The 25,090-nt window shown below is 45.0% G+C and overlaps 1 protein-coding gene across 1 annotated transcript; it reads right to left on the minus strand.

Annotated features, from left to right (window-relative positions):
- Window positions 1-296: 296 nt before the first annotated feature.
- CHMP4C (charged multivesicular body protein 4C) lies at window positions 297-22,656 on the minus strand. Its single transcript, XM_037892373.2, has 5 exons — window positions 22,244-22,656; window positions 9,322-9,499; window positions 8,522-8,636; window positions 6,027-6,135; window positions 297-5,107 (listed from the first exon to the last, which is right to left on the minus strand). Exons 1-5 carry the CDS (start codon window positions 22,437-22,439, stop codon window positions 5,043-5,045), a joined length of 663 nt encoding a protein of 220 aa, XP_037748301.1. The 5' UTR covers window positions 22,440-22,656; the 3' UTR covers window positions 297-5,042.
- Window positions 22,657-25,090: the final 2,434 nt, after the last annotated feature.

Genomic DNA, 25,090 nt, shown 5'->3' on the forward strand with positions numbered 1-25,090 from the left:
GCTCTGCCCTCAGCAGTAGAATTACAATACTCAGTGAGAGATAGGAATGGGCAGACTTGGGGTTGTCTCATTTTGAACCCACTCAAGTAACATGAGTTCAAAAGCTCAACGCAAATATTAGCAAGCATGAGCTTTGTTTAGGAAAGACTGTGGGAGGGAAGTGAGGAAAGGAGAGAGAGAGAAAAATCTCATTAAAAAATATGCACAGTATACACCCACACACCAGGCCTAAGCAATTAACACAGCTATGTTAAAGCATCAGAGTTACAAAGTGAAGAAAGTCAAGAAATGACACATTTAAGATTTTTGGAGTAATCTTTAATTCTTCCAAGGCAGCCAAGGGTGTTTTCAGGCACCACGTCATCTAAACTACCCAACTTGATGTCCTCCCTTAGATGATTCTAAGTTGGATTGTTTAAAACTCTCTCATGTTTGTGTTGACCCCTATTTAACTCCAATGTCTAATGAATGTTTGGAGAAGGGTCATCTTTGTGGATTTGACAAGTGAGAGCTGAAAGGCAAGAATATATATTTTGGAGGCAATCTCTAGCAGCCTCAGAAAGAGGGAAAACATGCATCTGTCCAGCTCTTCGAGGCTCTCTATAAAAATAAAAAAAACCCAAAAGGGCACAAAGCCCAATTAAAGAAGAGAACACCTTTGCATGTCTTCCTTAAAACTCCAGGAAAGGAGTGTCCGCTTTACAGGAACTCATTCTAATTCAGTGGAATTTTCTCTGCAAGGTAGAAGATCCCCGACAGGACTCCAGGAATGTAGCCTATGCATCACTTTACCTAGAATATATATATTAAGCTGAATTGCTTTTGGAAAAACTTTTGAATTCAAATCTAGTTTTGGGAGTCCCACCACACACCCCCAACATTGTTCAAGATTTGGAAAAAAACCTTAACACAACCAAAGTTTGCCCAGTCCAGATAACAGAATTAAAGCATAGGGAGGACAGTTTAGGTACCATAAGATAAGCAAAAGCTTCTATAGAACAATTTACACCAAAATATTAATTTTTTTAATTTACACAAACAGCACAAACTTAATATTTGTAAAAAAAATTAAATATTTCCCTTTTTGAAAATACCCAGATTAAAGTATCAAAGCCCAGTAAGAAAAAAAGATTCCTAAAAGAAACACTGTTAAAAAAGATGGTTTCACAGAGTGGAGTCAGCTATAGTGAACCTTTATGCTTCTAAAATCCGGTTTGTAAGATATGCTCAAGTTAATGCAGAATACTCTTACAGTAGCAGGTTGGCTCTAGCAAGTCCTTCTGCTTCCATACTAAACAAATACCATCTTGGCACAGAAAAAGAGACATATGTTCAAAAAGAAAGAGGCAGTTTTCAGTTGCATCTCAATTTACACATAAAGACTAGCTCCTCAGCTGTAGCTATAGTTCCAATTATTTCAGTAGCAGTGCACTGATTGGTGCACCTGGGGATCCAGCCCTGTAACCACACAGAGCCTTTCAACTGAAGGTACCTCAGTTCAAAAGCCTTAAAAATCAAAATGTTCACTCAGATTCTGGCCAGTCAGTGCTATGCTCTGATTGCTTTGGACAAGCGTACTAGAGCAAAGAGGCATCTCTGCTCCCAAACAGTCGTCTGACCACCCAACTCTCAGCCTCCCTGGGTCACAGCAATCCTACTTAAGTCTTTAGGACATCTCAGTTGGATGACTGTAGGTTACGGTTCCCAGGCCTTCAAAGGCTTTATTCTTCAAGAGCCAGATTCTACAAGAGCCTCAGCAACTCTGATGTAGCACTGAGCACCTTTTAACTCCCATGGAGATCAAGAGGAGTTGAGGGCGGGACCAGGACATAGGCTAAAATGTAGCTGGAATTCTGCAGTTTGTAGTGCCAGCTTGCTCAAGATAATGACTGGCCTCTTAACTTTCCACTGTCTTCTGAACTGATCACGGGAAAGGCTCCTGCACAAAGGCAGCAGGTTTGCATTTTCTGAAGTGGACTAAAGTCATCGGTAGTCTGAAATGGGAAGATTCATATACATCTTTGGATGTATTCTCTTAGCCTACCAAGGGTGTTTGGGAATTTGTGGTGGTCTCTCCAGTGAGATTTCTCACCTTTAGAATTTGGGTTATCGATATGGCTATGTATTGCCTTGACCTTTGCTAACTTAAAACAACGTGGACTCCAGAGTCCTCTATAGTCTTTGAAGGTATGCTGGGGATTTCTGGAGTTTGAGAACTACGGTGCCTGGGGGGAAAAGCCTTTCATTGTGCCACAACGACGCTGACTCCCTGCCTACAGTTATCAAAAAGTCGCTGGTTGTTAATATCTAGATACTTATAAGATGCTTAGATCCCATACAAATGTGTGCTGTACACAACTAGACACAGAGAAAGCTTTCCAGTGCAGGGACCGTGTCTTTATTTTCAAGAGAAATTAAATAGCCATACAAATATCTCCGCCTACTTCTAAAAGGTACAATCAAATATACATTGTATTTAATTAGTGTTAGTCAAGCACTTTGAATAGGTTAAGTGCTAAGTATTGGAAAACTACTAACTTGAGAAAAAACAGATGCTATAGGCCAGTCTTTCTAAACTAAGCATGTAAACAGATTGGCACTGCCTAACTTATGTATAGAAATGCCAGAGGTGTGCATAGTGATCAGATCTGTGCAAACACTTGGCCAGTTATGTGCCTAAGCAGTCCATCACCATTACCCGGTTTATCCATAACTTAGGTACATTTACGTAGAAAAGCTGGCTTTTCACCTCGAAAGTGTGACTCTCACCAAATGCATAGAAAACAGATCTGAATAACGCAGAAGATTAGTTGTTTTAATAAACCCCCTAGTCCCAGCAGCTTCTCATCAGTATCTTGTCTTGCATTTTAGAATGCAATATAATTGAATGACACTGTTACGTTACTGTATTAGTTTCCATAATATATTTTAAAGCGTAGTCTTTTACATTTAAAATATACTATTTTAATAGAGACCTACAAAGTTCCAGCTTTCTTTCTATTGCTCCAGAAAGATTCTTTCTGGTGCCTCCTAGCTCTGGAGCAGAGTTGCACATGCACCTGGGTTTCTCTAAGGGCTTGTCTACACTTACCGACGCTGCGGCAATCGATATATCGGCGGTGGATTTAGCGGGTCTAGTGAAGACTGGCTGAATCGACCACCGATCGCTCTCCCGTCGACTCCTGTACTCCACCTGAGAAGAGTAAGGGCAGTTGACAGGAGAGTGTCTCTTGTTGATGTTGCGTAGTGTGGAGCCCACGGTAAGCAGATCTAAGCTACATCGATTTGAGTTACACTATTCACATAACTCAAATTGTGTAGCTTAGAACAACTTTTCCCTTTAGTGTAGACAAGGCCTAACAGGCCACTTAGCTGCTTAGCCTAGCACCCAGACGTGATTCTCCATTCATACCTGCATAGATCAAAAGTAACTCCAGTGAAGTGAATGAAGTTACAATAGTTCTGTACTAGTGTACGGAAGGAGAATCCAGTCATATTTGTAATTTCAAACCCATTCCACTAACAGGGCTCAATCCAGCATGATGCTGAGCACTCTGGCCTTTATCCAGTCAGACACACACAAGCCCATGCTTAACATTAAGTACAGGAGAATGGCAACTGAAGTCATTTGCTGGTGTGAGGCCAAAGTGCTTGTCACAGTCTTAAGTGGTTAATCTACTGCTGCTACAAGGATAAAGAGCCCCCGTTGTCCACTGTTTCCTGGCTGGCCTGATTACCAATTAAAATTTTTAAAACAAGAAACCCAGATCAGTACTACTTTGATTTCCAGTACTCTAGAAAACCTCACAACTTAAGTGTTTCACTATTTCACTGCAGATGGTAGTGGGTTACTAAGTCAGAGGTCTCATTTAACATCAAAATTCACTTTGACAGAGAAACATTTAATTTTGCTTGTTTTGATTTCTCTGCATACATAGTACTTCAGCACTCAAAATAACATTTGTCCTTTCAGACTAAAAATAATCAGTTGCGCAATACTGTACATAATCACCACAAATAAATCACTCACATTCAAGGGAAGAAGTTAAAAGAAATTTCAAATATTAACATTTGAATACAATTTCCATTCACGTCTCAGTACAGGAACTCAATGCTTGGAAACCAATGTTGTTTTGAAATCACAGCATTACAAGTCCCATTATGACTTCTTTTAACAATCTGTAATATGAAGTTAAGATTCATCCTGGAAAAGTTAAGTTGGGAGGCATATAAGCAGTAGTTAGGCCGCATCTCCTCTGGGTCTTTAACAGAGTTAGCCGAATCAGTTTTAAACCGGCAGGGACCTAGATTAAACCTAATTCTACACTCTCTGGTTTTCCCCTAGTCACACTTGAGAGCCAAACTCTATTTTCACTGAATGAGCCTGAACTGATTTTAAACCTTGATTATAACTAATTATATAGGCGTATATGGTGATTTTCAGAAAAAAACCAAAAACCCAAAGCCTTCCATAGAAGATTCTGCCCCCAGGAGCTTACAATCTGTGACCTTGATACCGCAAGATGCTCTGGGTGGATGATCTCTGTGCCCACATGCAGCCCCATTGGGTCCATGTGTTCAGAGCAGCTTATGGAAGCTGTTCCACTAGCTTTCAAATACTCTGAGCCAGGCTGACCACTGCTTGTAAACCTTGACGACTTTGCTACATTTCAAACATTCCCTCCAGCAGTGAATTTGGTCACGTGTGTACATGGGGCCTTAGTGTCTCACAAAAATACTGTGTAGTAAGGCTCTACCCAGTAAAAGCTCTTTTTAATAAAAATTCCATTTGGATTCTTCACTGTAAAAGTGACAAGACTGACCGAGTCCTAAAAATCTTTTTTTTTTTAAAAAAAAACAACAAAAAAACCCCACCACATTTAAAAATAGTATCGAAGTTAAAAAAAAAAAAATCATTTGGCCCTACCAAAGTAAAACAAGTGATCAAATTGGGTCTGACTTGTTAAGCATATAAAATGTTATTGCAACTCTTTACACCTGTATCATAAGAAAGCTGTTGTTCTAAACACTGCAGTCTGATGTTACGAAGCCCAAGCCGCCAGCTGCTTCATATCATCTTCATCTTCCACTCTCTTCCTGGAGGATGCTACAGTGAGAGATTAACAATAATCAGTGACTCGAGTAACAGAACCATTTTATTCACTGGCAGCAGGATTTGTGTAACGCTAGTCAGCCTAGAGGTATCTCAAAGCAGTTTACTCAATATGAGCTAAAGATGGTAGCGCAGGGAGTAGGCAGACTAAATGCACAGCCATTATGCTCTCACCAGTAGCTCACTTACAGCCCTGGACATTATGGGTCTGATTCAGCTCCCTGACTTCAGTGCGAGGTATTTTGAGCCCTAAACACTGGAACAAGGTAAAAAAAAAATTCAGTGGATAAAAGTTAACTGTAGAGTAAATGGTTCAGAAGGACTCTAGAAAAAGAAGGGCTGTGTGGTTAGTTATTAGCTACTGTTTAATTTCAGAATGAGATTGTTCAGGGAGCAAGCGTGGCCCATAAGGAAAGGAACTGAAGCTATGTCTCTAAATTTATAGGAGTTTTGCTTCCTTCGCTGGTAAACACAATATCCGTGGCAAATTTCAACCCATTGTCATGCTAAGGAGAAGGAGCTGTGTTCATGAAATGTTCTGAATCCAGGTCAGCCTCCTATTTCAAAAGAAACAAATGGCTGCATTGCCAGAAAGGGGGAAAAAACTTCCTGCTTCTGCAGTACCTACCTATATGATTCATTGGAAAATACCTCTGCACCTATGTTAAAGGCCAAACAAATGCCAATGGATATGCATCCATTTACACCTGCAGAGAATTTGATCCTAAACATTTCCATGAACCAAACCAAACACCCTCATTATATTTCATGTGAGCAGGCACAACAAATGGGTAAGAAGTCTACATTAAAAGTTAAAGCTGAGTTAAACGCTTCATTTGAGCTTTCACTCTCTTCCCCTTCTCTCTCAGGACATGGCTTAATTACAGGAAATTTAAAATGGCAGGCAGCTTACCAGGGCGGGAAGGCAGCGATGTGGATGGGACACTTGGCAATCTGACATCGGTCATTTTCTTATTCAGTTCTTCTTGCTCCAATTCCTCCAATTCTGCCATCAACTCATCCTGAATGCAAGCAAGACATCATTTGCAAAGTTATATTTCAAGCAATGGGTTCAGTTAACATCAAGGGCATCTCAAACCACAATCACTGATCAAAGTACCATTAGGAACATAGCACAGGAAGGGATCTCTTGGGCCATCATGTCCAGTCTCCAGCTAGCTCAGGTAGCTCCATCATATAATCCATTTCATAAATCTGTTAAGCGCAGTCTTAAAACCAGGTAGGTTGTTTGTCCCCACAACTCCTGTTGGACAGCTGTTCCAGAACCACTTTCCTCTTGATGGTTAGAAACCTTCTTCTAGTTTCCAGCCCAAATTTATTCATGGCCAGTTTATAGCCATTTGTCCTTGTGCCAACATTGTCCTTTAGCTTAACTAGCTCTTCTCCCTCCCTGGGGTTTATCCCAATGTATTTATGGAGGGCTGTAATATCCTCTCTCAGCCTTGGTTTTGCTAAGCTAGATGAGACATGCTTTTTTAGGGTTTGTCTATACTGCAAAAACAAAAAAGTGGTGAGTCTCCACACCTGGATCAGCTAACTTGGCCTTGCAGGGGCTAAAAATAGCAGGCTGCTTCCCGGGTTCTGAAACCGAGAAGGAACGTCTCCACTGCTGTGTTTAGCCCCATAGCGCAAGCCTGAGTCAGTTACCCTGGGCTCCGAGCTTTGCTGCCACAGCTGTTTTTGTTTGTTTTGCAGTGTAAACATACTCAGTCTCCTCTCAGAACATAGTTCTGCATTCCCCTGATCATCCTAGTATTTCTTCTCTGCACCTGTCACAATTTGAATTGTGACACAATCTTGAACATGGGTGACCAGAATTGTACACAGTATTCCAGTGAGGTCTTACCAGTGCCTTGTATAACAGCACTCATACTTATCCATCTCTACCAGAAATCTCACCTGATGCAATTGAACTAACAGTTTTAATTTAACAAGAAGGATGGGTAAACCCACTGGTGTTTTGTTATATAATACAAATTATCTTAAATTTCAAAATGAAAAGTCAATTAAAAAAAATTTAGAAACAGTAAATTTCTCAAAACTGACCCTTCTTCTGTGAAAAGTTTTGGCAAATGGACATTTTGATGGATTAATGTTTTGTCAAAACATTCCCAGCAGGCTCTAATTAAGACCAGAAAGGATGCCTACGATCATTTAATCTGACCTCCTGCCTAATACAGGCCACAGAACCTCCCCCCGTAATTTCTGCATCAAGACCATAACACATCTTTGAGAGACATCCAGTTGTGGTTTAAAGGCCTCTAAAGAAGACAGATTACATTGCCCATCTTTTCACTTAACAGAAGTTAATGGAAAAAACAAAACAAAAAAAAAACAAAAACAAACAATAGGTTTCTTTAACAAGCCACCGAAAGGCTAAATATTGAAGAACCAAGCAAAAAAAATCAAACACAAAGGAAGGGTATTTTTTTTCAGGCATGTATTAAAAGGTTTGAAAAATTCTCTCTCTCTCTGTAGGACTGGAATGCTGTATGCTTGTTTCCAACTGGGGTGGCAAAAGTGACTACAGTTATTTTTACCGCTTTGGACACTGTTTAAACAATTTTTAGTGCTCATCATTTCAAAATCAAAATCAATATATAAAAATCTTCCAACTTGCCATGGACTTTGAGCCTGATTCCAAGAGGTGCTGGGTGCTTTCAAGAATCAGTTGCTGCCTTCCATTGATTTCAATACTTATCACTTCATAAGATCAGACCCTTAGGCCCTCAGTGAGAATTAGTATTTTTCACATTTGAAAAAAACTTGGTTTAGAAATAATTAAGGGCCTGATTAAGTGCCCAAAGTCAACAGGAGGCCTCCTATTGAGGTCAACAGGCATTGGATAAAGCCCTAAGGTCTAGATTTTCAAAAGGTTAGGTGCCCAACGATGCAAATAGATGCCTATGGGGATTTTCAAAAGCACCTGAACAGGTTATGTGCCTAGTCCCATTGGAGTCAATTAGAAAGTTTGGCACGTAACCCACTCAGGCACTTTTGAAAATCCTGCTCAGTGCATATTTGCATCTTTAAGCACCTAAATACCTTTCAAAGTCTGGCCCTGAGTGTTTAGCGTTGCAAACAGTGCAATGTGCCATACAAATGCTGATGTGCAGTGCTCCAGATATACGCCCAGTCAAGTGTGCATCTGTTTGGAGCACTGCAAATCACACATTTCAGTTACGTCCACACATACAGGGTAAGAACATGGAGAGCGAGTCTGTGAGATCAAAACTTCTTTTAAACATATCTAAATACATTTTATAAATGATTAAATATATTTAAGCAATTTGACAGTCACAACTTGCATGGGAAAAAGGCTTTAAAAAAAAAATCACTGTATCAGGCTGGTACAACTTTTACCCTTGACTTCATTGCAATACAAACCTCATCAAACTCATCACCAAACCCAACTCGGTTTGAAATAGCTTCTGAGATCTCCTGGGCAACCGCTTGCTGTTCAGTGATATCATCCATCAAAGAATCAATTTTGTCTAGGTCCCTAGAGAAATAGTATTTAAACTGTTTTTAAAATACACATTTTTAGACCATGTCTGCCTTGGGAAACCCTAATCTGAAAAGGTTCTGGTCCCTTTATTACTAAAAACTCTGAATACAGAAAGTCTCCAATTTAAGGTGCCAATTTAGCAAGGTACTAAGCATGTGAGAAGTTGACAAGTCAAACATGGCAGATGTTAGTCCCGTCCCTTAATGCACTGGGGGGTGGGGGGGAGTATAAGAACCCATATTGAATAGAACTGATTTTACTTCAACAGGCTTTAAGCACATGAGTAGTTCTGCTAAACTGGAGTTGAATTAGGACACCTTTAAAAATCTGAATTACACAGCCATTTAGAGACTTAGGAAAGAAGAGTCCATATTGCTCCTCTAAGTGCTATTCTTCTGTTGCTCTCTCTGCCCTGAGCGCCTCCCAAAGGCAATTCACACCTAATAACATCCCTGTGCATTTCATAGGACGGTAGGGCAACCTTTCAGATTTGCTGTTAAGACAAGCTATTTTTCTTCCAAATGTAACATTACACTATCAGGAGTGTTCCCCAAACATTAACAAAAACAAAATCAGAACCAGGTTTCTCAGTGAAACGAAAACATTTAACCCATACCGTCAGAGGGTGAGTTTTACAGCACTGAAACCCCTTCTGTGGAAGTGGACAGAATGCACTTACATATTTTCATGCACTTTTTTCATTGCTTGTGCAGCATAGCCCATATTCTTGAACACTTCTGTGTTGGTGTGGGAATTTTCCAACGCTTCCCGCTGGAACTCGATGGTGGAGAGCGTCCCATCAATTTGGCTCAACTGTTTCTCGTACCTCTTTTTTCTCTTCAGGGCTTGTAATGCAGCTATTGTGTAATCAGAAGGGACACAGTTAACTGTCTTTTCAGACTGAAATGCACACCTGAGATTCAGTGACAGTGAACAGTGTAAATGGAACAGGATATAATGTAGGAGACATTAAGAATTCACATTCTTTTGCCTTATTTTAAGCTGTTATCTATAAGCACTGGCACATAAACATAAACAAAGGGAAAATGAGACCCACTCCATCAAATGCACTGCTCAGTGGTCTGCCTGCCTGCTCTGCTATTGCACAGATTTACTCTGCGGAAATAGGCTATCACCTCTTGTGCATCAGAGAGAAGCAGCATTGCCTGGAGCCCAGAGGCAGCGTCTTCCTCCGCTGCAGGAGGCACTGAGTTTCACCCTGTCAAAGCATAAAACAGGACAAGACGGGAGGAAAAGGAGCCACATCAGAGAGGGGCTGGAAAACAACAGGCAAAGGAGGAAATAGGAGAAGGAAGGAAAAGGAGGATGGAAAACAGGAAAGAAAAATAGGGAAAACAAAAGATGGAGAGAGAGACACTATCATGTGACAGATGGTGTCTGTCAGTGTTGCTCCTTGAAAGCCCATTCCAGAACTGCGAAGTGGGAGGATAAAGAGAAATCCTGAGTCACCTAGCCAAACAGGTCAGCTAGCTGAGAGGGCGGAGTCAGATTTCTTTGGGGATCAACATGCTTTAGATGGATCTATTTGTCAAAACTGTTGTAGGGGCCAATCCCTGACCCTTACATCCAGGCCACCAGCAAGGTTCAGCCACTCCCTACTATCTCTGTGACTCAGCTGAAATAATATAGCAACAAACAGGATTTTTCAGTGGGAGCAGAGCAGCATAAAAATACCATAAGGCATAAGCACAAACACACAAGAAAAGATGACCCATGCTGGGCTTGAGGAGGGGTTTCATTCGGGCCCGGGTGTGGATAGCTGTCTTCCCACAGGCACTCTCTCACTTCCGTCTCTCCAGCAGCCTGTAGCAGGCTACTCTGCCCCTTTAAGACCAGACATTGGGGGATTTATCAGACCCAGCTGGGAAGGGATCAAATTATCCCTACAAAGGGCTGAGAGGGATAACACACACTCCCCTATCCCACCACACACATGGGGAAGGGTGAGAGAGAGACACTCCCGTACACCTCTCTCACATGAGAGGGGAGGTGACCAACCGACCTGACCCTCCCTGCCCAGCGCTCTCCGCCCTCCATGCCTGGCTGGGCCCACGGGACAGACCTGCCTCTCCTGGTACCTAGCACCGCATCTTCTTAAGGCAACACGTGGGGAGGAGGGAGGGGGGCGGGTATGCAGGGTCACATGCTCCCCATCCCCAGATTTCTGCCAGGGTTCACACCAGAATGTGGCCAGCAGCAGCCTTTCGGCACTGTACGGGAGCTGCTTCCATCTACAAGGGAGGAGGAGGGGGCGAAGGGATGACCTGGCCTGTGTCTTTGCACAGCTTCTCTCTTCCCCGCCTCCCCACCGCTCCTGTGTGGCTGGAAGTAGCTTGTCCCTTCCTGCCCACACGGTGTCAAAAGGCAGCTCACGCCTCCAGGCTGCTGCTGGACACCGACATAACTCGGCCGCCTCCGGCTGCAGCACAGACAGGAAGAGGTTAAACCGGGGTGGGCAAATTACAGCCTGCGGGCCACATTTGTCCCGTCAGCTGATTTAATCCAGCCCTCGAGCTCCCACTGAGGAGTGGGGTCTGGAGCTTGCCCTGCTACCGTGCTCCAGCTGGGGAGCGGGGTTGGGGGCTGCTCCGCGCAGCTCCTGGAAGTAGCAGCATGTCCCCCCTTCTACACATAGGGGCAGCCAGGGGGCTCCGCATGCTGTCCCCGCCCCAAGCGCCGCCCCCGCAGCTCCCATTGGCCAGAAACTGTGGCCAGTGAGTGCTACAGAGGTGGTGCCTGCGGATGGGGTAGCGCACAGAGCCGCCTTGCCATGCCTCCATGTAGGAGCCAGTGGGGGGACATGCCGCTACTTCCTGGAGCTGCTTAAGGTAAGTGCTGCCCAGATCCTGCATCCCTGAGGCCCTCCCATGCCCCAACCTCCTGCCTCAGCCCTCCAAAACTCTCGATCCTAGCCTGGAGCACCTTCCTACACCCCAAACCCCTCATCCCCAGCCCCACCCCAAAGCCCACACCGCCAGCCAGAGCCCTCACCGCCAACCATACCCCAACCCTCTGCACTAGCCTGGAGCCCCCTCCCACACCCTGAATTCCTCATTTCTGGCCCCACCCCAGAGCCCGCACCTGCAGCCAGAGCTGTCATCCCCTCCTGCACCCCAACCCCAATTTCTTGAGCATGTATGGTGGGCCATACAATTTCCATATCCAGATGTGGCCCTCAGGCCAAAACGTTTGTCCACCCCTGGGTTAAGCCCTAAGGATGCACTGTGCAGCAGGGCCCAGGGAAGCTGACAGCAAGGGATTCAGCGAACCTGGCCAGAGAGGTGGCTCAGCAGGAGAGGGTACCTAGGGGCTGGAACAGCCCTGCACTTCCTGGGAGTAGGACTTGGGGTGAAGGGTGGGGTGAAGCAGGTGCTATGCCCCTGTCTTGGGGGCTGTTGTGGAGCCTGCAGGTTCAGGGCATGAACAGGCTGAAAACTGCTTCCCCCAACCCCCCGCCACTCCAGAGCTTAGCTGAGGAGCAGAGAGGTTTCCCCATGCCAGCGCTGTGTGGGGCTTTGGCACATGCAGGGCTCAGCTCCTCCTGGCCAGTGCCCCGGGCTGGAGGGTCTTGGGCTTTCCTGGGGTGCCAGCCCAGCCAGAGGCAGTGGGGGGAGGAAGGAGCCTGCCGGCCAGGCTGCTGGTGAGCTGAGCACTCCAACCAGGGGCTGGTTCTCCGCACAGAGCTGGGAGTGAGATGCACCCCGCCAGGAGGAGATATGGAGGGGCGGGGGCGCAAAGGGGCAAAGCAGGGAGTGGAGAGTGAGAGGGGAAGCATGTAAAGGGCCAATCGGTGGGCAGTAGAGGCAACACATAACCAGCCGCCACCTGGCACCTGCCTGCACTCACCAACTACTGCAGCTCGCAGCCAGTGCCAGCTGGAAACAGAATTGGGGGCGGGCCCCTGCTGGCTAAGAGCTGGCACACAGTGGTGGCTGCGCTGACAGACCAGCAGGGGGAGCGGCCGGCCCTACGCCCTGCATCTTTGCCCCACCACCAGCCTGGCACACCCACCCCCATCGTTGGCCCTAGGACTCCCACACTCACTGCTGATGGGCAGGCGGCTGGCAAGCAGGGATCTGGCCAGCAGCAGGACCTGCCTCCTAGTGATGTGTATGTGTGTGTGGAGCAGGGGGAAGGAGGAGGAGAGACAGAAAATATGGGATAATTTGCCCGTTTTTAAGAAAAAGTCCAGACACCTGCAGGAGGGTTTAAATATGGGACTGTCCCTTTAAAAACAGGACAGCTGGTCACCCTAGTATTAGTGACTGTTCATACAGACTATGGATTAGCTCTACATGCAGAGCAGTTATTTTTGACATCCAGAAGGTTCTGTGTTGAAGGTGGAGGGGGACTCCTTCCAAGTAGAAACCGTAAGAGAGAGAATTCTTTATTTTTCACATATTTAGCTGCCTGCCTTTATAAATGTAACATGCCATCTTTATTAACTCACTGAATTTAGCTTTCCCACTATGCACTTATGGAATGCATCACTTCATAACAAATCAATTTATTCACCTCTTCCACATTCCAAGATATACAACATTCCCATGCCCCCACTTGATTAACTTATATTTGTGAACTGAATGCCACATTTGCTAGTTATCATATTGCCCCTAGTATTACGTGATCATGTACATAAGAGGCAGCATCACAATACCTAGAGGCAAGGGAGTTAAAGCTTCCCTGTGAATCTCAGATTTGAAATGTCTAGATTTTGTAGATTCCAAGTCTCAGATATAATGTTCAACTGATTTAGGGTCGCCCCCACACCCCCTTATTGGATAGACATAGGACTCCTTAAACATTTGTAACTGTGTTACAAGTAGATGGTAGAATTGTATTGAAAATCTTCTCAGAAATGCTACTGTATAATAAATAACCCAGCTGTAATGGACTAAACGAATAAAATGACATCAAAAAGCAAAGAAAGTGAACAGAGGAGATAAACTTACTTCACAGAAAGGCTGAAAAAGGATGTTCTCCATTCCAAAGATTTCAGAAAAAGAATAGAGTCAGGCAGGAAGAATCAGAGTATAATCTGAGGAAATAAATGTCACACCAATTTAACCAGGAACAGAACTATGTTTTCTTCAGGAAACCACAAGCTCTTACATTAACAATAGTCTGCTCCTAAGAAATTCTGAGTACCTGCAGCTCCCAGTGAAGTGAGTGGCAGCTACTAGGGCTCAGAGCTCTCAAAATCAGGTGCACTATGCTTCAGCCTGCGTGTGGCTCAGCAGAGTATCACTTGGCCTATCTAGTTATACTACTTACAGGGTCTTCATTACCTTACTATCAGAGCACCTTGCAGTCTTGATTGCATTTGTCCTCACAGCACCTTTGTGAGATAGGGAAGTGCTGTTATCTAGAGCTGTGTGAATAATGGATTTTGCAGTTCATGGGTAATTCCAGAAAAAAAGAAAGATTTTGGATCAAACAAAAAAATGAAATTTTTCAACATTTCCAGCACATTGAAAAAAATATAGATAGATAGATAGATATTTATTTCTCGTCAAATGAAATGTTTTGTTCTAACAAAAATCAAAACACTGCTTTGATTTCAACCATTTTAAAATTTTGTTGCTTATGAAAATTAAAAGAAACTCCGAAACAAAGTTGTTTTGAACAACAAAAAAAACCAAAAACAAAAAACCAAAAACAAAAACACTTCATTGTGAAAATGTCAGAACAAATTTTTTTTTATTTTTTTCAACTGAAACATTTTGATGAAATGGACATGAATTCCAAAAAGGTTTCAGTGTCACTGAATCTGCTTTTTTCTCCAAACAAAAGAGTTTTAGGTGAATTTTTTTTTTCCAGCTCTACTATCATCCTCATTTTACAGATGGGAAACTGAGGCACCAAGGCTAAACAACTTGCCCAGGGTCACACAGGAAGTCTGTAGCAGAACAATCTAGGCTAGTGCCATAACCACTGGATCAGCCTTGCTCCAACAGTTTCCTAAAGCCACTTTTTTTTTTTTTTGGTTTGGTTTTACACAGGTGACTAGCATGAAATGAATGGATTGCTAAACTGTTAGGCTTACGTGGAGAGGAAAGGGTGAGGCAGGCAAAGTTACCATTGCATCTACACTAGGAAAATTTGCATCTTCAATTCTCCACCACTTCAGCTTCACTGGGGATGGCAATGTTACAAGTAATAGGTTAGACAGGCATTTGGAGAGCCACATCATGAAAACTAAATCAAGGAGAGATGAAGCAGAGTGATAAAAATACCTCTGCTTTCACTACATAATGGCTTCCACCATTGCGACCACCGGTAGAGAATTAGATCTGATCTTCTAAACTATAAACAAGAGCCTAGTGTCGGAAATGCAGTATTCGCAGGGGAAATCCAGATAGACAGTAACACCAGTGATTCCTAAGGGCAGTATGTCAAACTACACAACTCTGCAATCCATTTACCAAACTATTTTTCTACACAAAGTACAATTTCCATTTCATGTTAGTGAAACAACACTTAAGGCTATATACTCAGCTGGTGCAAATCAGCATCGATCTACTGACTTCAAAAGTTATGCCATTTACAACTGCTAAGAATTTGGTCCAGACTGTATATTTAATTTGTTTATTAATCTTTGTCCAAAACAATTTAATACAAACAAAATCACCCCAATACACAAAATCTGTGCAGGTTTTACAGCTCTTAATAGTAGTTTTTACTTCATGGTGCCCACCTTCCAGAAGGACTTATCGCCATTAACGCACCACCTTTGATAAAAGCCACTGGCCAGCGTGTGTCCCATAAGATCCAGCGGGATGCAGATTGGTGGTTCCTAATTAGGGGAACATGGTGGCTACCATAGGCGTTTCTTTACAGTATTCTTAAGCACTGCTAGGTTGATGTGCCCAAAGCATAATTTCTTTGCTACGAATCACTTTATTTACAGTACAATGTTAAGCATTTGAACGTAACAGGGTTCAAGGACAAAAGGTATTATTGGTCTAGGAGCCTGTAGTATATGCAGTAAAAAGCCTCTCCCCTGTGACACTTACAAACTTTGCAGGTTTAGGCTCTTAACTTCCATTGTTTTCAGTAGAAATCTGGCAATGTAAAGGGGCCTAACTGGATGTAAATTATTGATAAGAATCAGTCCCTTAAGCTTTAAGAACTGAAGCCAAACCTTAGGGGACTATTCCGACTTTTGGAGATCAGCATTTTAGTTAACTGGAGTTCAGATAATTGAGGTTCCATTGTACTAGATGTCACCAAGCCATCGGAGCTGTGCTACACCCCAGTTTTTCAACAGTCTCTTTGACCCTTCAGTGTGCCAGACCCCCAAAGGGCCCCAGTCTTCCTTAAGGGTAGGCCACGCATCCTCACTGCCTCCTAGACTGAGCTACTGGGCTCCAGCAACCCTGCTTCACACCATGAGCTTTGCTCAGCAAGTCCAACTGTGGCAGATAGAGTCTGATAGAGACTTGTACACTTTCCAGGGACTTATGCAGCCCAGCCAGTAAGTATTTGCTATGACATCCCAGACATTTTCAAAACAGAGTAGGATTTATTGGAACACAGCACTGGAAGTCCTTAGGTTAGGATAGAGAAATAACGCTTAAAGCATAAATCCATTCTGGTCAAGCCAGAGCAATTCACCAGCCAAGCTGTAGTGAACTCCATTTTCAAGCTCTGTCTCTCGCTGACTTCCTTAGTCAGACCCATAAAGAGCTCCCAGCCTCTTTCAGAGGCCAGCTCTTTATCATTTCCTGGTTGAGGCTCAGTCCTTTGTTCTCCAGGCAGGTCTATGCCAAGTTCACAATCCCCGCAGGCAGGAGCTTCTGGGTGTTGAGTCATCTCTCTGGACCCCTTGTTGATCTGGGTCAATTTCAGCCAGTTCCCTAATGTCTGTTTATTCCACCCAGGCAGGGAGCTGACACACACAAACACCTGTCTCCTGTGCTGTTCCCAGAGCAGTGTTAAACCTTTTGCCCCTAGTGAGTAGCAATTCAATGAACGAGGGAAACTGAAGCACACAAACTTCATAAAAATGGTACAGAAAATTTCTCACTTTATCAGACTAGGTATTTGGCACAAATTTGTCTGTCCTTAGGGCTCTCAAATTAAGAGGTATGTTAGGCAGTGAGCAACGTGTGCCTCCCACAAGATCTGTTCTGTAAGAGTACTGATTAACAGCTCTCTTTTACCCAGTGGGTCAGATTTTAATCTCCCGCTGGTGCAAATAAGGAGTAACTTGAGAAGCCAATGAAATAACACCAGAGTAAGTGACATCAGGATCAGGCCCATAATTCTTAAAAACTTGAGAGAGAAGATTGTGTATTTGTTACAAATAGCACATGACAATTCCGGGCCTGATGCTTTTTTTTAAAAAAATAAGAAAATGAAGGACTAGGAATGCTGGCTGTAACACATGGTACAGTCAGGGTGCTGGGAAAGTTTCCCCACATAGCTCTACCAATCCACTTCAATCCTCATCGGACATACTCCCTGCTATTGGAATGATGGACTTGTTTTGCGGTAACATGAAACTGTTGCATCATTGTTCAGTGTCAGTAACCTTATGACAACTAAGTCATTTACAAGGAATGCCAGAACACCAGGCATGCCCAAATGCATCAACATGACATTTGCGGCACGGTCTATTAGTAATGTCCTAAGGTTGTTGTTATCCCATGCCTCTACCTAGGGTTTGTCATCACTGCTGTATGACTTTTGGCTCTCTAGTTAAACTTTGTTCCTAGTCACGAAAGAAGATTATCCCCTTTTTACTTGTTCAATTTCTTTTCAGTCAATTCTGAGTGTTCATAGAAGGTGCCAGATTGAGACCACAATCTAATTAAATAATGTAGCCCAGGCAGCAGCATTGCAGACTTCCCCAACCTACCTCACCAGTGGATCTCAAGTGGAGGTATCACCTCTAGCCATGAGAAGGTTGTTTCATTCTATATGCTTGTTCAGTCCTTGGTTTCTCTGCTGAAATTGTAGGGGATGGTGGTTTTTGTGATGTGGAAACCACTCCACAAAACACTGCACAGAGAACACCAATGCATTCCATGTGGGCAAGCACATCACCATCAAGTAATAACCACTTCTGGCCACTCCTGACCTGCAGCTGGATTTGAACTGCTGATCTAGAAGTATGAAGAGAATGCAATGGTAACAGACATGGAGCTTGCATCTTCCCAATAACTTCACCTTCCTCCCCTATCTCAAACCTATTCAATTTCTAAAATTATATTTTAGATCACTTTCTATCCTTTAAAGTCACACAAATGAGGGTCATTCTTGTCAGTTGCCAGCTTGTGCAGATCAAGGAGTGACTGGTTCACATTCTTTTCAATTTCTTTGGTTCTCTTTGCATGCTGAAAAAAAAAAAAAAAGGCCAGACCACAACAGGGGTCAATAGGTGTAGTGCAAATTGACTAAGGTCAATGGAGCGAAGGATGTGGCACAATGAGTCTGCAAAGAAATTCAGTACAAACAGGTGATTGTACATGGTACACAGAGAGATTGCAAAGCTGTTGTGGAAGGAAACAAAGCTTGTAATGAAAGCACCAACACAGAACTAATTCCAAAATGTTTCACTTGTACCCTCGCCAGAGAGAAAACCCCCACAGTTCATGTAGCTGCAATGAGATATTAACATGGAAAGGTGGAAGTCATTTAGGACTACATTTGTAGCTACTTTCAGACTAAAATGCAGGAATTAGCTGTATTCTCAACAATTTTATCAGTGAGGAAGATGACAGATTCCAATATCTTTCTATTTGCGTAGCTAATTTATTATAGTTCTTAAGTCACACTTCTTGGGCAGCTGATGTTATGCAAAGTCTTTTCAGGAATCCTTTGAGCTCATGAAGAACTGGGGCCTGAATGGGACCTCACTAATGTTAGTATTGCTAAGCTCAGACTCACTCACCTGGAATCTAATGAGGTCATTCCTATTCAGCCAGTATGCATTCTGTATGGGATGTGCAAAATTTCTGCAGTGTACATCCTGCTCCTGTCTCATACACTCCTATTTTAGGTACATAAGGCCTCTCAGATCATGCAATTACAAATGAAATGGTCCCCAGTGCCCACTCCCCCACAACATATTAACCCCAGCTAAGCAAAGTAAAATCAAACTTGTACTCAGTTTCTTATAGTTCCAGTTCATGTAACAAGATTACTTAGGTATTATCTATTTTCCTTTCAACTAAATATTTTGCAAAATATACCATAGTATATTGACTAGTATGTTATTAAATATTATCAGTGATAATTAAAACACACAATGCTCAAAACAAATGAAAGGGATATATTTTGGGAGATAGCATACTTGTTTTTTTTTTTATTTGTTCACTAGCTAATTTGCAAATTTCAGTCATTTACATCTGTGATTCTCGACCAGGGTACGTGTACCCCTGGGGGCAGGGGTGGCGAATTTTATGGGCCCGTGGTTCACTAATCTGAAAGCACAAGAGCCAAGCTCCACCGAAGTTCGGAGCCGGGTCTCTCCCCCGGCTCAGCCTGCCACCCCTGCGTGCCTCCCCCAGAGTGTCCCCCAGGCAATTTAAAAGGGCCCAGGGCCCCCGCCACCACCACCGGCAGCGCAACGGGGCTAAGATGGCTTCCGCTCCAGTTCACTTCCGGAAGGGGCCGACATGTCCCTGTGGCCCCCCAGAAGGGAGGCGTATCTTCATGCACTGCCCACACCCCAAGTTGTGGCCAATGGGAGCTGCAGGGGCGGTGCCTGCGGGCAGCAGCATATGGAAACCCCTCTGGCCCCACACCTAGGAGCTGCTGCCAGAGCGGGGTGCTGGTCGCTTACAGGAGCTGCCCAAGGTAAGCGCTGCACCCCTCACCCTCTCCTGCACCCCAACCCCTGCCCCAGCCCAGTCCCCACACCCAAACTCCCTCCCAGAGCCCGACTCCTACACCCCAACTCCCTGCCCCAGCATGTACCCCAATTCCCTCCCAGAGCCTGCCCCCCTGCACCCCAATCCCCTGCCCCAGCCCCCACACCCAAACTCCCTCCCAGAGCTCACTCCCCCTCCTGCACCCCAACCCCCTGCCCAGACCCCACACCCCAATTCCCTCCAAGTGCCTGTCCCCCTCACCCCCTCCTGCACCCCACCCCCCAGCCTAGAGCCCACACCTACACCGAAACTCCCTCCCAGAGCCCTACCCCTCCCACACCCAAACTCCCTCCTAGAGCCTTAGGCAGGTGGCAGGGGGACACGGACACGACATGGACCCGTTCTGGGCACCACCAAAAGTTATACAAACCTGCCGCCCCTGCCTGGGAGTACACAGAGGTCTTTCAGAGTGTACATCAACTCATCTAGATACTATCCTAGTTTTACAATAGGCTACATAAAAAGCACTAGCTAAAATTCCATACAGACAAAATGAGAAAGTAAGCAATTTTTCAGTAATAGTGTGCTGTGACGTTTTTATATTTTTAGGTCTGATTTTGTAAGCAAATAGTTTTTAAGTGAGGTGAAACTTGGGGTACACAAGACAAATCAGACTCCTGAAAGGGATACAGTAGTCTGGAAAGATTGAGATACTGTAAATCAGTGGTTCTCAGTCATTTGTGCAAGGTTCTATTGTGTTGACTTTACTCACTATCCTGTTGTTCTTATACAGTTATCTACCTAGTTGTCCTTTTTAATTAAAATCTTTAACTCCTAATAATCCTTAGAGAAAAGTACAGTAAACCTAAAGCACAGCAGACTACCCTTAATAAGCAGCCTTCTATGAGACTTCCCCAAAGTATCCTCCTATATATTTAAATTACATGATGTTAGCCTTTAAAATTATTCATCAGTAGAAAGATCAACTAAAGGGGAAAACCCACTACTGAAATAAGGACCAGATTGCCTACTAACATAGCACAATTTTAGTGGTATATTAAATTTCAGATCTAAAAAGATTTTGTCAAATCCAAAAGCTTGTCTCTCTCTCACCAACAGAAGTTGCTCCAATAAGAGATATTACCTCACCCACCTTGTTTCTCTAATATCCTGGAACCAACACAGCTACAACAACACTGCCTCTCATGGTATTTGGGGAAGGGGGAACATGTTTCAAGGCAGTGGTCCTGTACTGAAGATTACTTTATAATTTCGGCACCATGGTTGGCTCAGAAACAGTTAAAAATCTCACCACTGAGCTCTTAAAAGAGCTGAGCTAGAACACTGGCGTTTAAAGGGGCTAAATTTTCTGAAAAAACAGCTTGTTGCAACTCTAGTCAACTTATTTCTAAGGTTGCTCAGGTTTCCCTGCTTTTGAAATTCAATTATTTATCGAGGCAACAGAAGGCCTGCTCCTGCACTCTCAGAAATTAATGGGATTTTTTTCACTGACTTCAGTAGGAGCAGGATCAAGCCCATACTATCCCGCTCCCCCAATACGGATTTCTTCCCACAGCTAAACGAAGAAAAATGGTCAGTGATTGAGGCTCCATGTAGAGAAACGTGGGGTCATTTCCCAGTTCTACCATAGACTTCCTATCATTTAATCCATTTATACACATCTGTAAATGTTTCCCCAACCTCCCCGTAGCGTTGTAAGAATAAATCTGTAAATAGATGGGAGATGCTCAGGTACTTCAGCAATGGAGGCTACTATGTCTCTGCTGCAAGGCTGGTGCTTTATTTCACCGCCCTAAGGCGGGACTGTGCTGCTCTTATTTATGTCGAACAATCCTTGGCACCACAAGTACATCCCACTGATGTCAACAGAATGTAGAGTGCAAAGTACTATTCAATATCCATAAGGGCCTCACAATCTGGCCCACAGTTAATAAGTTATTTAAGGGCAAGATAATTTAGTAATTGTGAGCATAGAACAGATTAAGCTGAAAAGCATTGATTACACAAATCTTTTCTTGTAAAGCACTAGTGTACAAACATGAAAACACAACTCCTCTGACTTCACACACCCAAACATTTTTACTGTTTAGCTGGAGAGGCTCGAGGAAGTCATAAAAGAAACCAAACACCATGTACATGCAAGTTTTAAAATAGATTAGACTCTAGCATGAGCCAATACTCTCCTACAAAACCTTCCATCTTCTCTTTTTTTCTCTGTACCAAAATATGGCATTAAAAGGAATACAATGAATATTGATACATAGTTGGTCTCTACATGGAAGTATTTAAACTCATGCAGGATATTAAACGTATTTAAAATGCCATGTTGATGGATAAACTAAAATGAAGCTATCCCTGCGCCGCCCTATATACACCTACACACTCCAACAGAGAGAATTACACCCAAATTCAGCGGCTTCTGGTGTTGTCATGTGCAATACAGACATAGCTTTCCACTCAAACAAGCTGACATGCCTAGCAGGCATTTACACTGAAAGCCAGCGATCTCTCTGCATCACACTGCCCTGCAACGGCCACCAATGCCCCGCAGCAGCCCGGGCCCGAGAATAGCAGCTGGCTAAGTTTCCCCTCACCGCCAACTTCCCAGCACCTGCAGGACAGCTCCCAACAGGTGCCCAGCGGCAGCTTTCGCAGGCCCCCCTGTAGGGGTGGGGGTCTCCTCGCGGGGGGCGAGCCAGGGGGGAAGCCCCTGGCTGGGGGGGCGGGGGCTGGGCTCACCCCGCTTGTTCCTGGTGCCGTGCTGCTTGGCCGCGGCCAGCTCCCTCTCGATCCTGGTCTCCAGGTACTCCTGCTTCTTGGCGAGCATCTCCTCGGTCTCCCGCAGCCGGGCTAAGGCCTCCTGGGGCGTGGGGCCCGCGCGCCCCTTGGGGCGCCCGGGGCCGCCTCCCTTGAACAGCTTGCCGAGCTTACTCATGGCGGCGCGGGCGCTCCGGGCTCGGCGCTGCAGCCCCTGGGGGTCGCTCAGCGAGCCGCCAGCGGCCCGGGCATTTCCCGACTGGCCGGCCCGAGCAGCGCTGGGAGGAGGCGGAAGCTGCCGGGCAGGGAGGCGGCGGGGCCACGTGACGCGCCCCACACCTGGGCCAGGTGTCACAGGAGACACCGCCTCCCCCAGGCCTGTAGACCCTCTCTGCGCATGCGCCGTGGGCGAGGTGGCTGCCCCGGGTGACACCCCCCCCCCGGCTGCTCCCTCCCCTGGCCCCCAAGCGGGGCTGTAGACGGCGGTGGCTCTGCCCCGGGCCAGGGACCAGCGTCCCCCACCTCGAGCTGTTACTGTGGGCCTCACCCTGCCCTGCCTGCCTGCAGAGCCTGGTTCAGTTATGTTCCCCTCCATTGGCAGCGCCCCGGGGGGTAAAAGAGGCGGCTGGAGCCCCAGCCTGCGGCGCCACCTCTCTGATCGCTGGTTCGCAATCCCTGTGCAAGATAGATGGGCGATGGGGGGCAGAGAGCAGAGAGCTGAGCGGAAGAGGGGGTGGGCAGAGAAGTGGCTTTCAGTGGTGAAAGAACAGGTTAAGGAGCATTGAGAAAAGTTGGACATGCACAAGTCCATGGGGCTGGATGCCATGCACCCGAGGGCACTGGGGGAGTTGGCTGAGGTGATTGCAAATGGCCATTATCTTTGAAAACTGGTGGCGATCGGGGGAAGTCCCAGAACATTCAAAAAAGGCAAATATAGTGTCCATCTTTTAAAAAGGGAAGAAGGAGAATCCGGGGAACTACAGGCCAGTCAGCCTCACCTCACTCAGTTCCTGGAAAAATTACGGAGCAGGTTCTCAAGGAATCCATTTTGAAGCACTTGGAGGACAGGAAGGTGATCAGGAACAGTCAGCATGGATTCACCAAGGGCAAGCCATACCTGACCAACCTGATTGCCTTCTATGATGAGAAAATTGGCTCTGTGGATATGGGGAAAGCAGTGGACATAAGATACCTTGACTTTAGCAAAACTTGATACGCTCTCCCACAGTATTCTTCCCAGCAAGTTAAAAAAGTATGGATTGGATGAATGGACTATAAGGTCGATAGAAAGCTGGCTAGATTGTTGGGCTCAACAGGTAGTGATCAACAGCTCATTGTCTAGTTGTAGCTGGTATCAAGTGGAGTACCCCAGGGGTCAGTCCTGGAGCCGGTTTTGTTCACCATCTTCATTAATGATCTGGATGATGGGATGGATTGCACCCTCAGCAAGTTCGCAGATGACATCAAGCTGGGGGGAGAGGTAGCTACGCTGGAGAGTAGGGAGAGGGTCCAGAGTGACCTAGGCAAATTGCAGGATTAGGCCTAAAGAAATCTGATGTGGTTCAACAAGGGCAAGTGCAGAATCCTGCACTTAGAACAGAAGAATCCCATGCACTGCTACAGGCTGGGGCTCAACTGTCTAAGCAACAGTTCTGCAGAAAAGGACCTGGAGATTACAGTGGATGAGAAGCTGGATATCAGTCAACAGTGTGCCCTTGTTGCCAAGAAGGCTGATGGCATATTGGGCTGCATTAGTAGGAGCATTGCCAGCAGATTGAGGGAAGAGATTATTCCCTTCTGTTCAGCACTGGTAAGGCCACATCTGGAGTATTGCATCCAGTTTTGGGCCCCCATTACAGAAAGGATGTGGACAAATTGGAGAGGGTCTAGCGGAGGGCAATGAAAATTATTACAGGGCTTGGGCACATGACTTACAAGGAGAGGCTGAGGGAACTGGGCTTATTTAGTCTGCAAAAGAGAAGAGTGAGGGGAATCTGACAGCAGCCTTCAACTACCTGAAGGGGGGTTCCAAAGAGAATGGAGCGAGGCTGTTCTCAGTGCTGGCAGATGACAGAACAAGGAGCAATGGTCTCAAGTTGCAGTGGGGGAGGTCCAGGTTGGATATTAGGAAAAACTATTTCACTTGGAGGGTGATGAAGCCTGGAATGGATTATCTAGGCAGGTGGTGGAATCTCCATCCTTAAAGGTTTTTAAGGCCCGGCTTGACAAAGCCCTGGCTGGGAAGATTGAGTTGGGGTTGGTCCTGCATTGAGCAGGGGGTTGGACTAGATGACCTCCTGAGGTCTCTTCCAATCCTAATTTTCTATGATTCTATGATAAGAAACTCAGGAGGAGGAATAACAGGTGAGGGGGTGGATGAGCAGGAAGAGAGGCATTGGGCAGAAAGTACATTACAGTTGCTAATGTTGGTTGGAGGTATTCTTGGAGGTTTCATCAATGACACAATCCTTAATTAAAGATTAATTTTAATTCCTGGAGACCCCAGGACAATATGTATATGCATATGGGCTGGAGGAGCACAGTGAGGGGCTGTATGCACATACATATAGGTCTTGATGAGCAGACTAGGAAGGTGGAGGGAACAGAAGAGCAGATCTGGGTGCAGAGAAGTGGACAACAATGCACCCGATCAGTTGGTTAACTATGGGTTCTAAAATGGTGCTGAACAGTTTGTCTTTGGTTATGCTTGCAGTTAAACCATGTTCATCAACATTTCAATTGCACTCACGGCTGACCCCTGGGTAGTTTTCATAGTGTAGAGTACAGATGGCGCAGTTGTCCTGGGTGTGGTGTTCTGTCCCATCTTGT

This window comes from Chelonia mydas, chromosome 2 (assembly GCF_015237465.2).
Source record: "Chelonia mydas isolate rCheMyd1 chromosome 2, rCheMyd1.pri.v2, whole genome shotgun sequence".
Taxonomy (NCBI): domain Eukaryota; kingdom Metazoa; phylum Chordata; order Testudines; family Cheloniidae; genus Chelonia; species Chelonia mydas.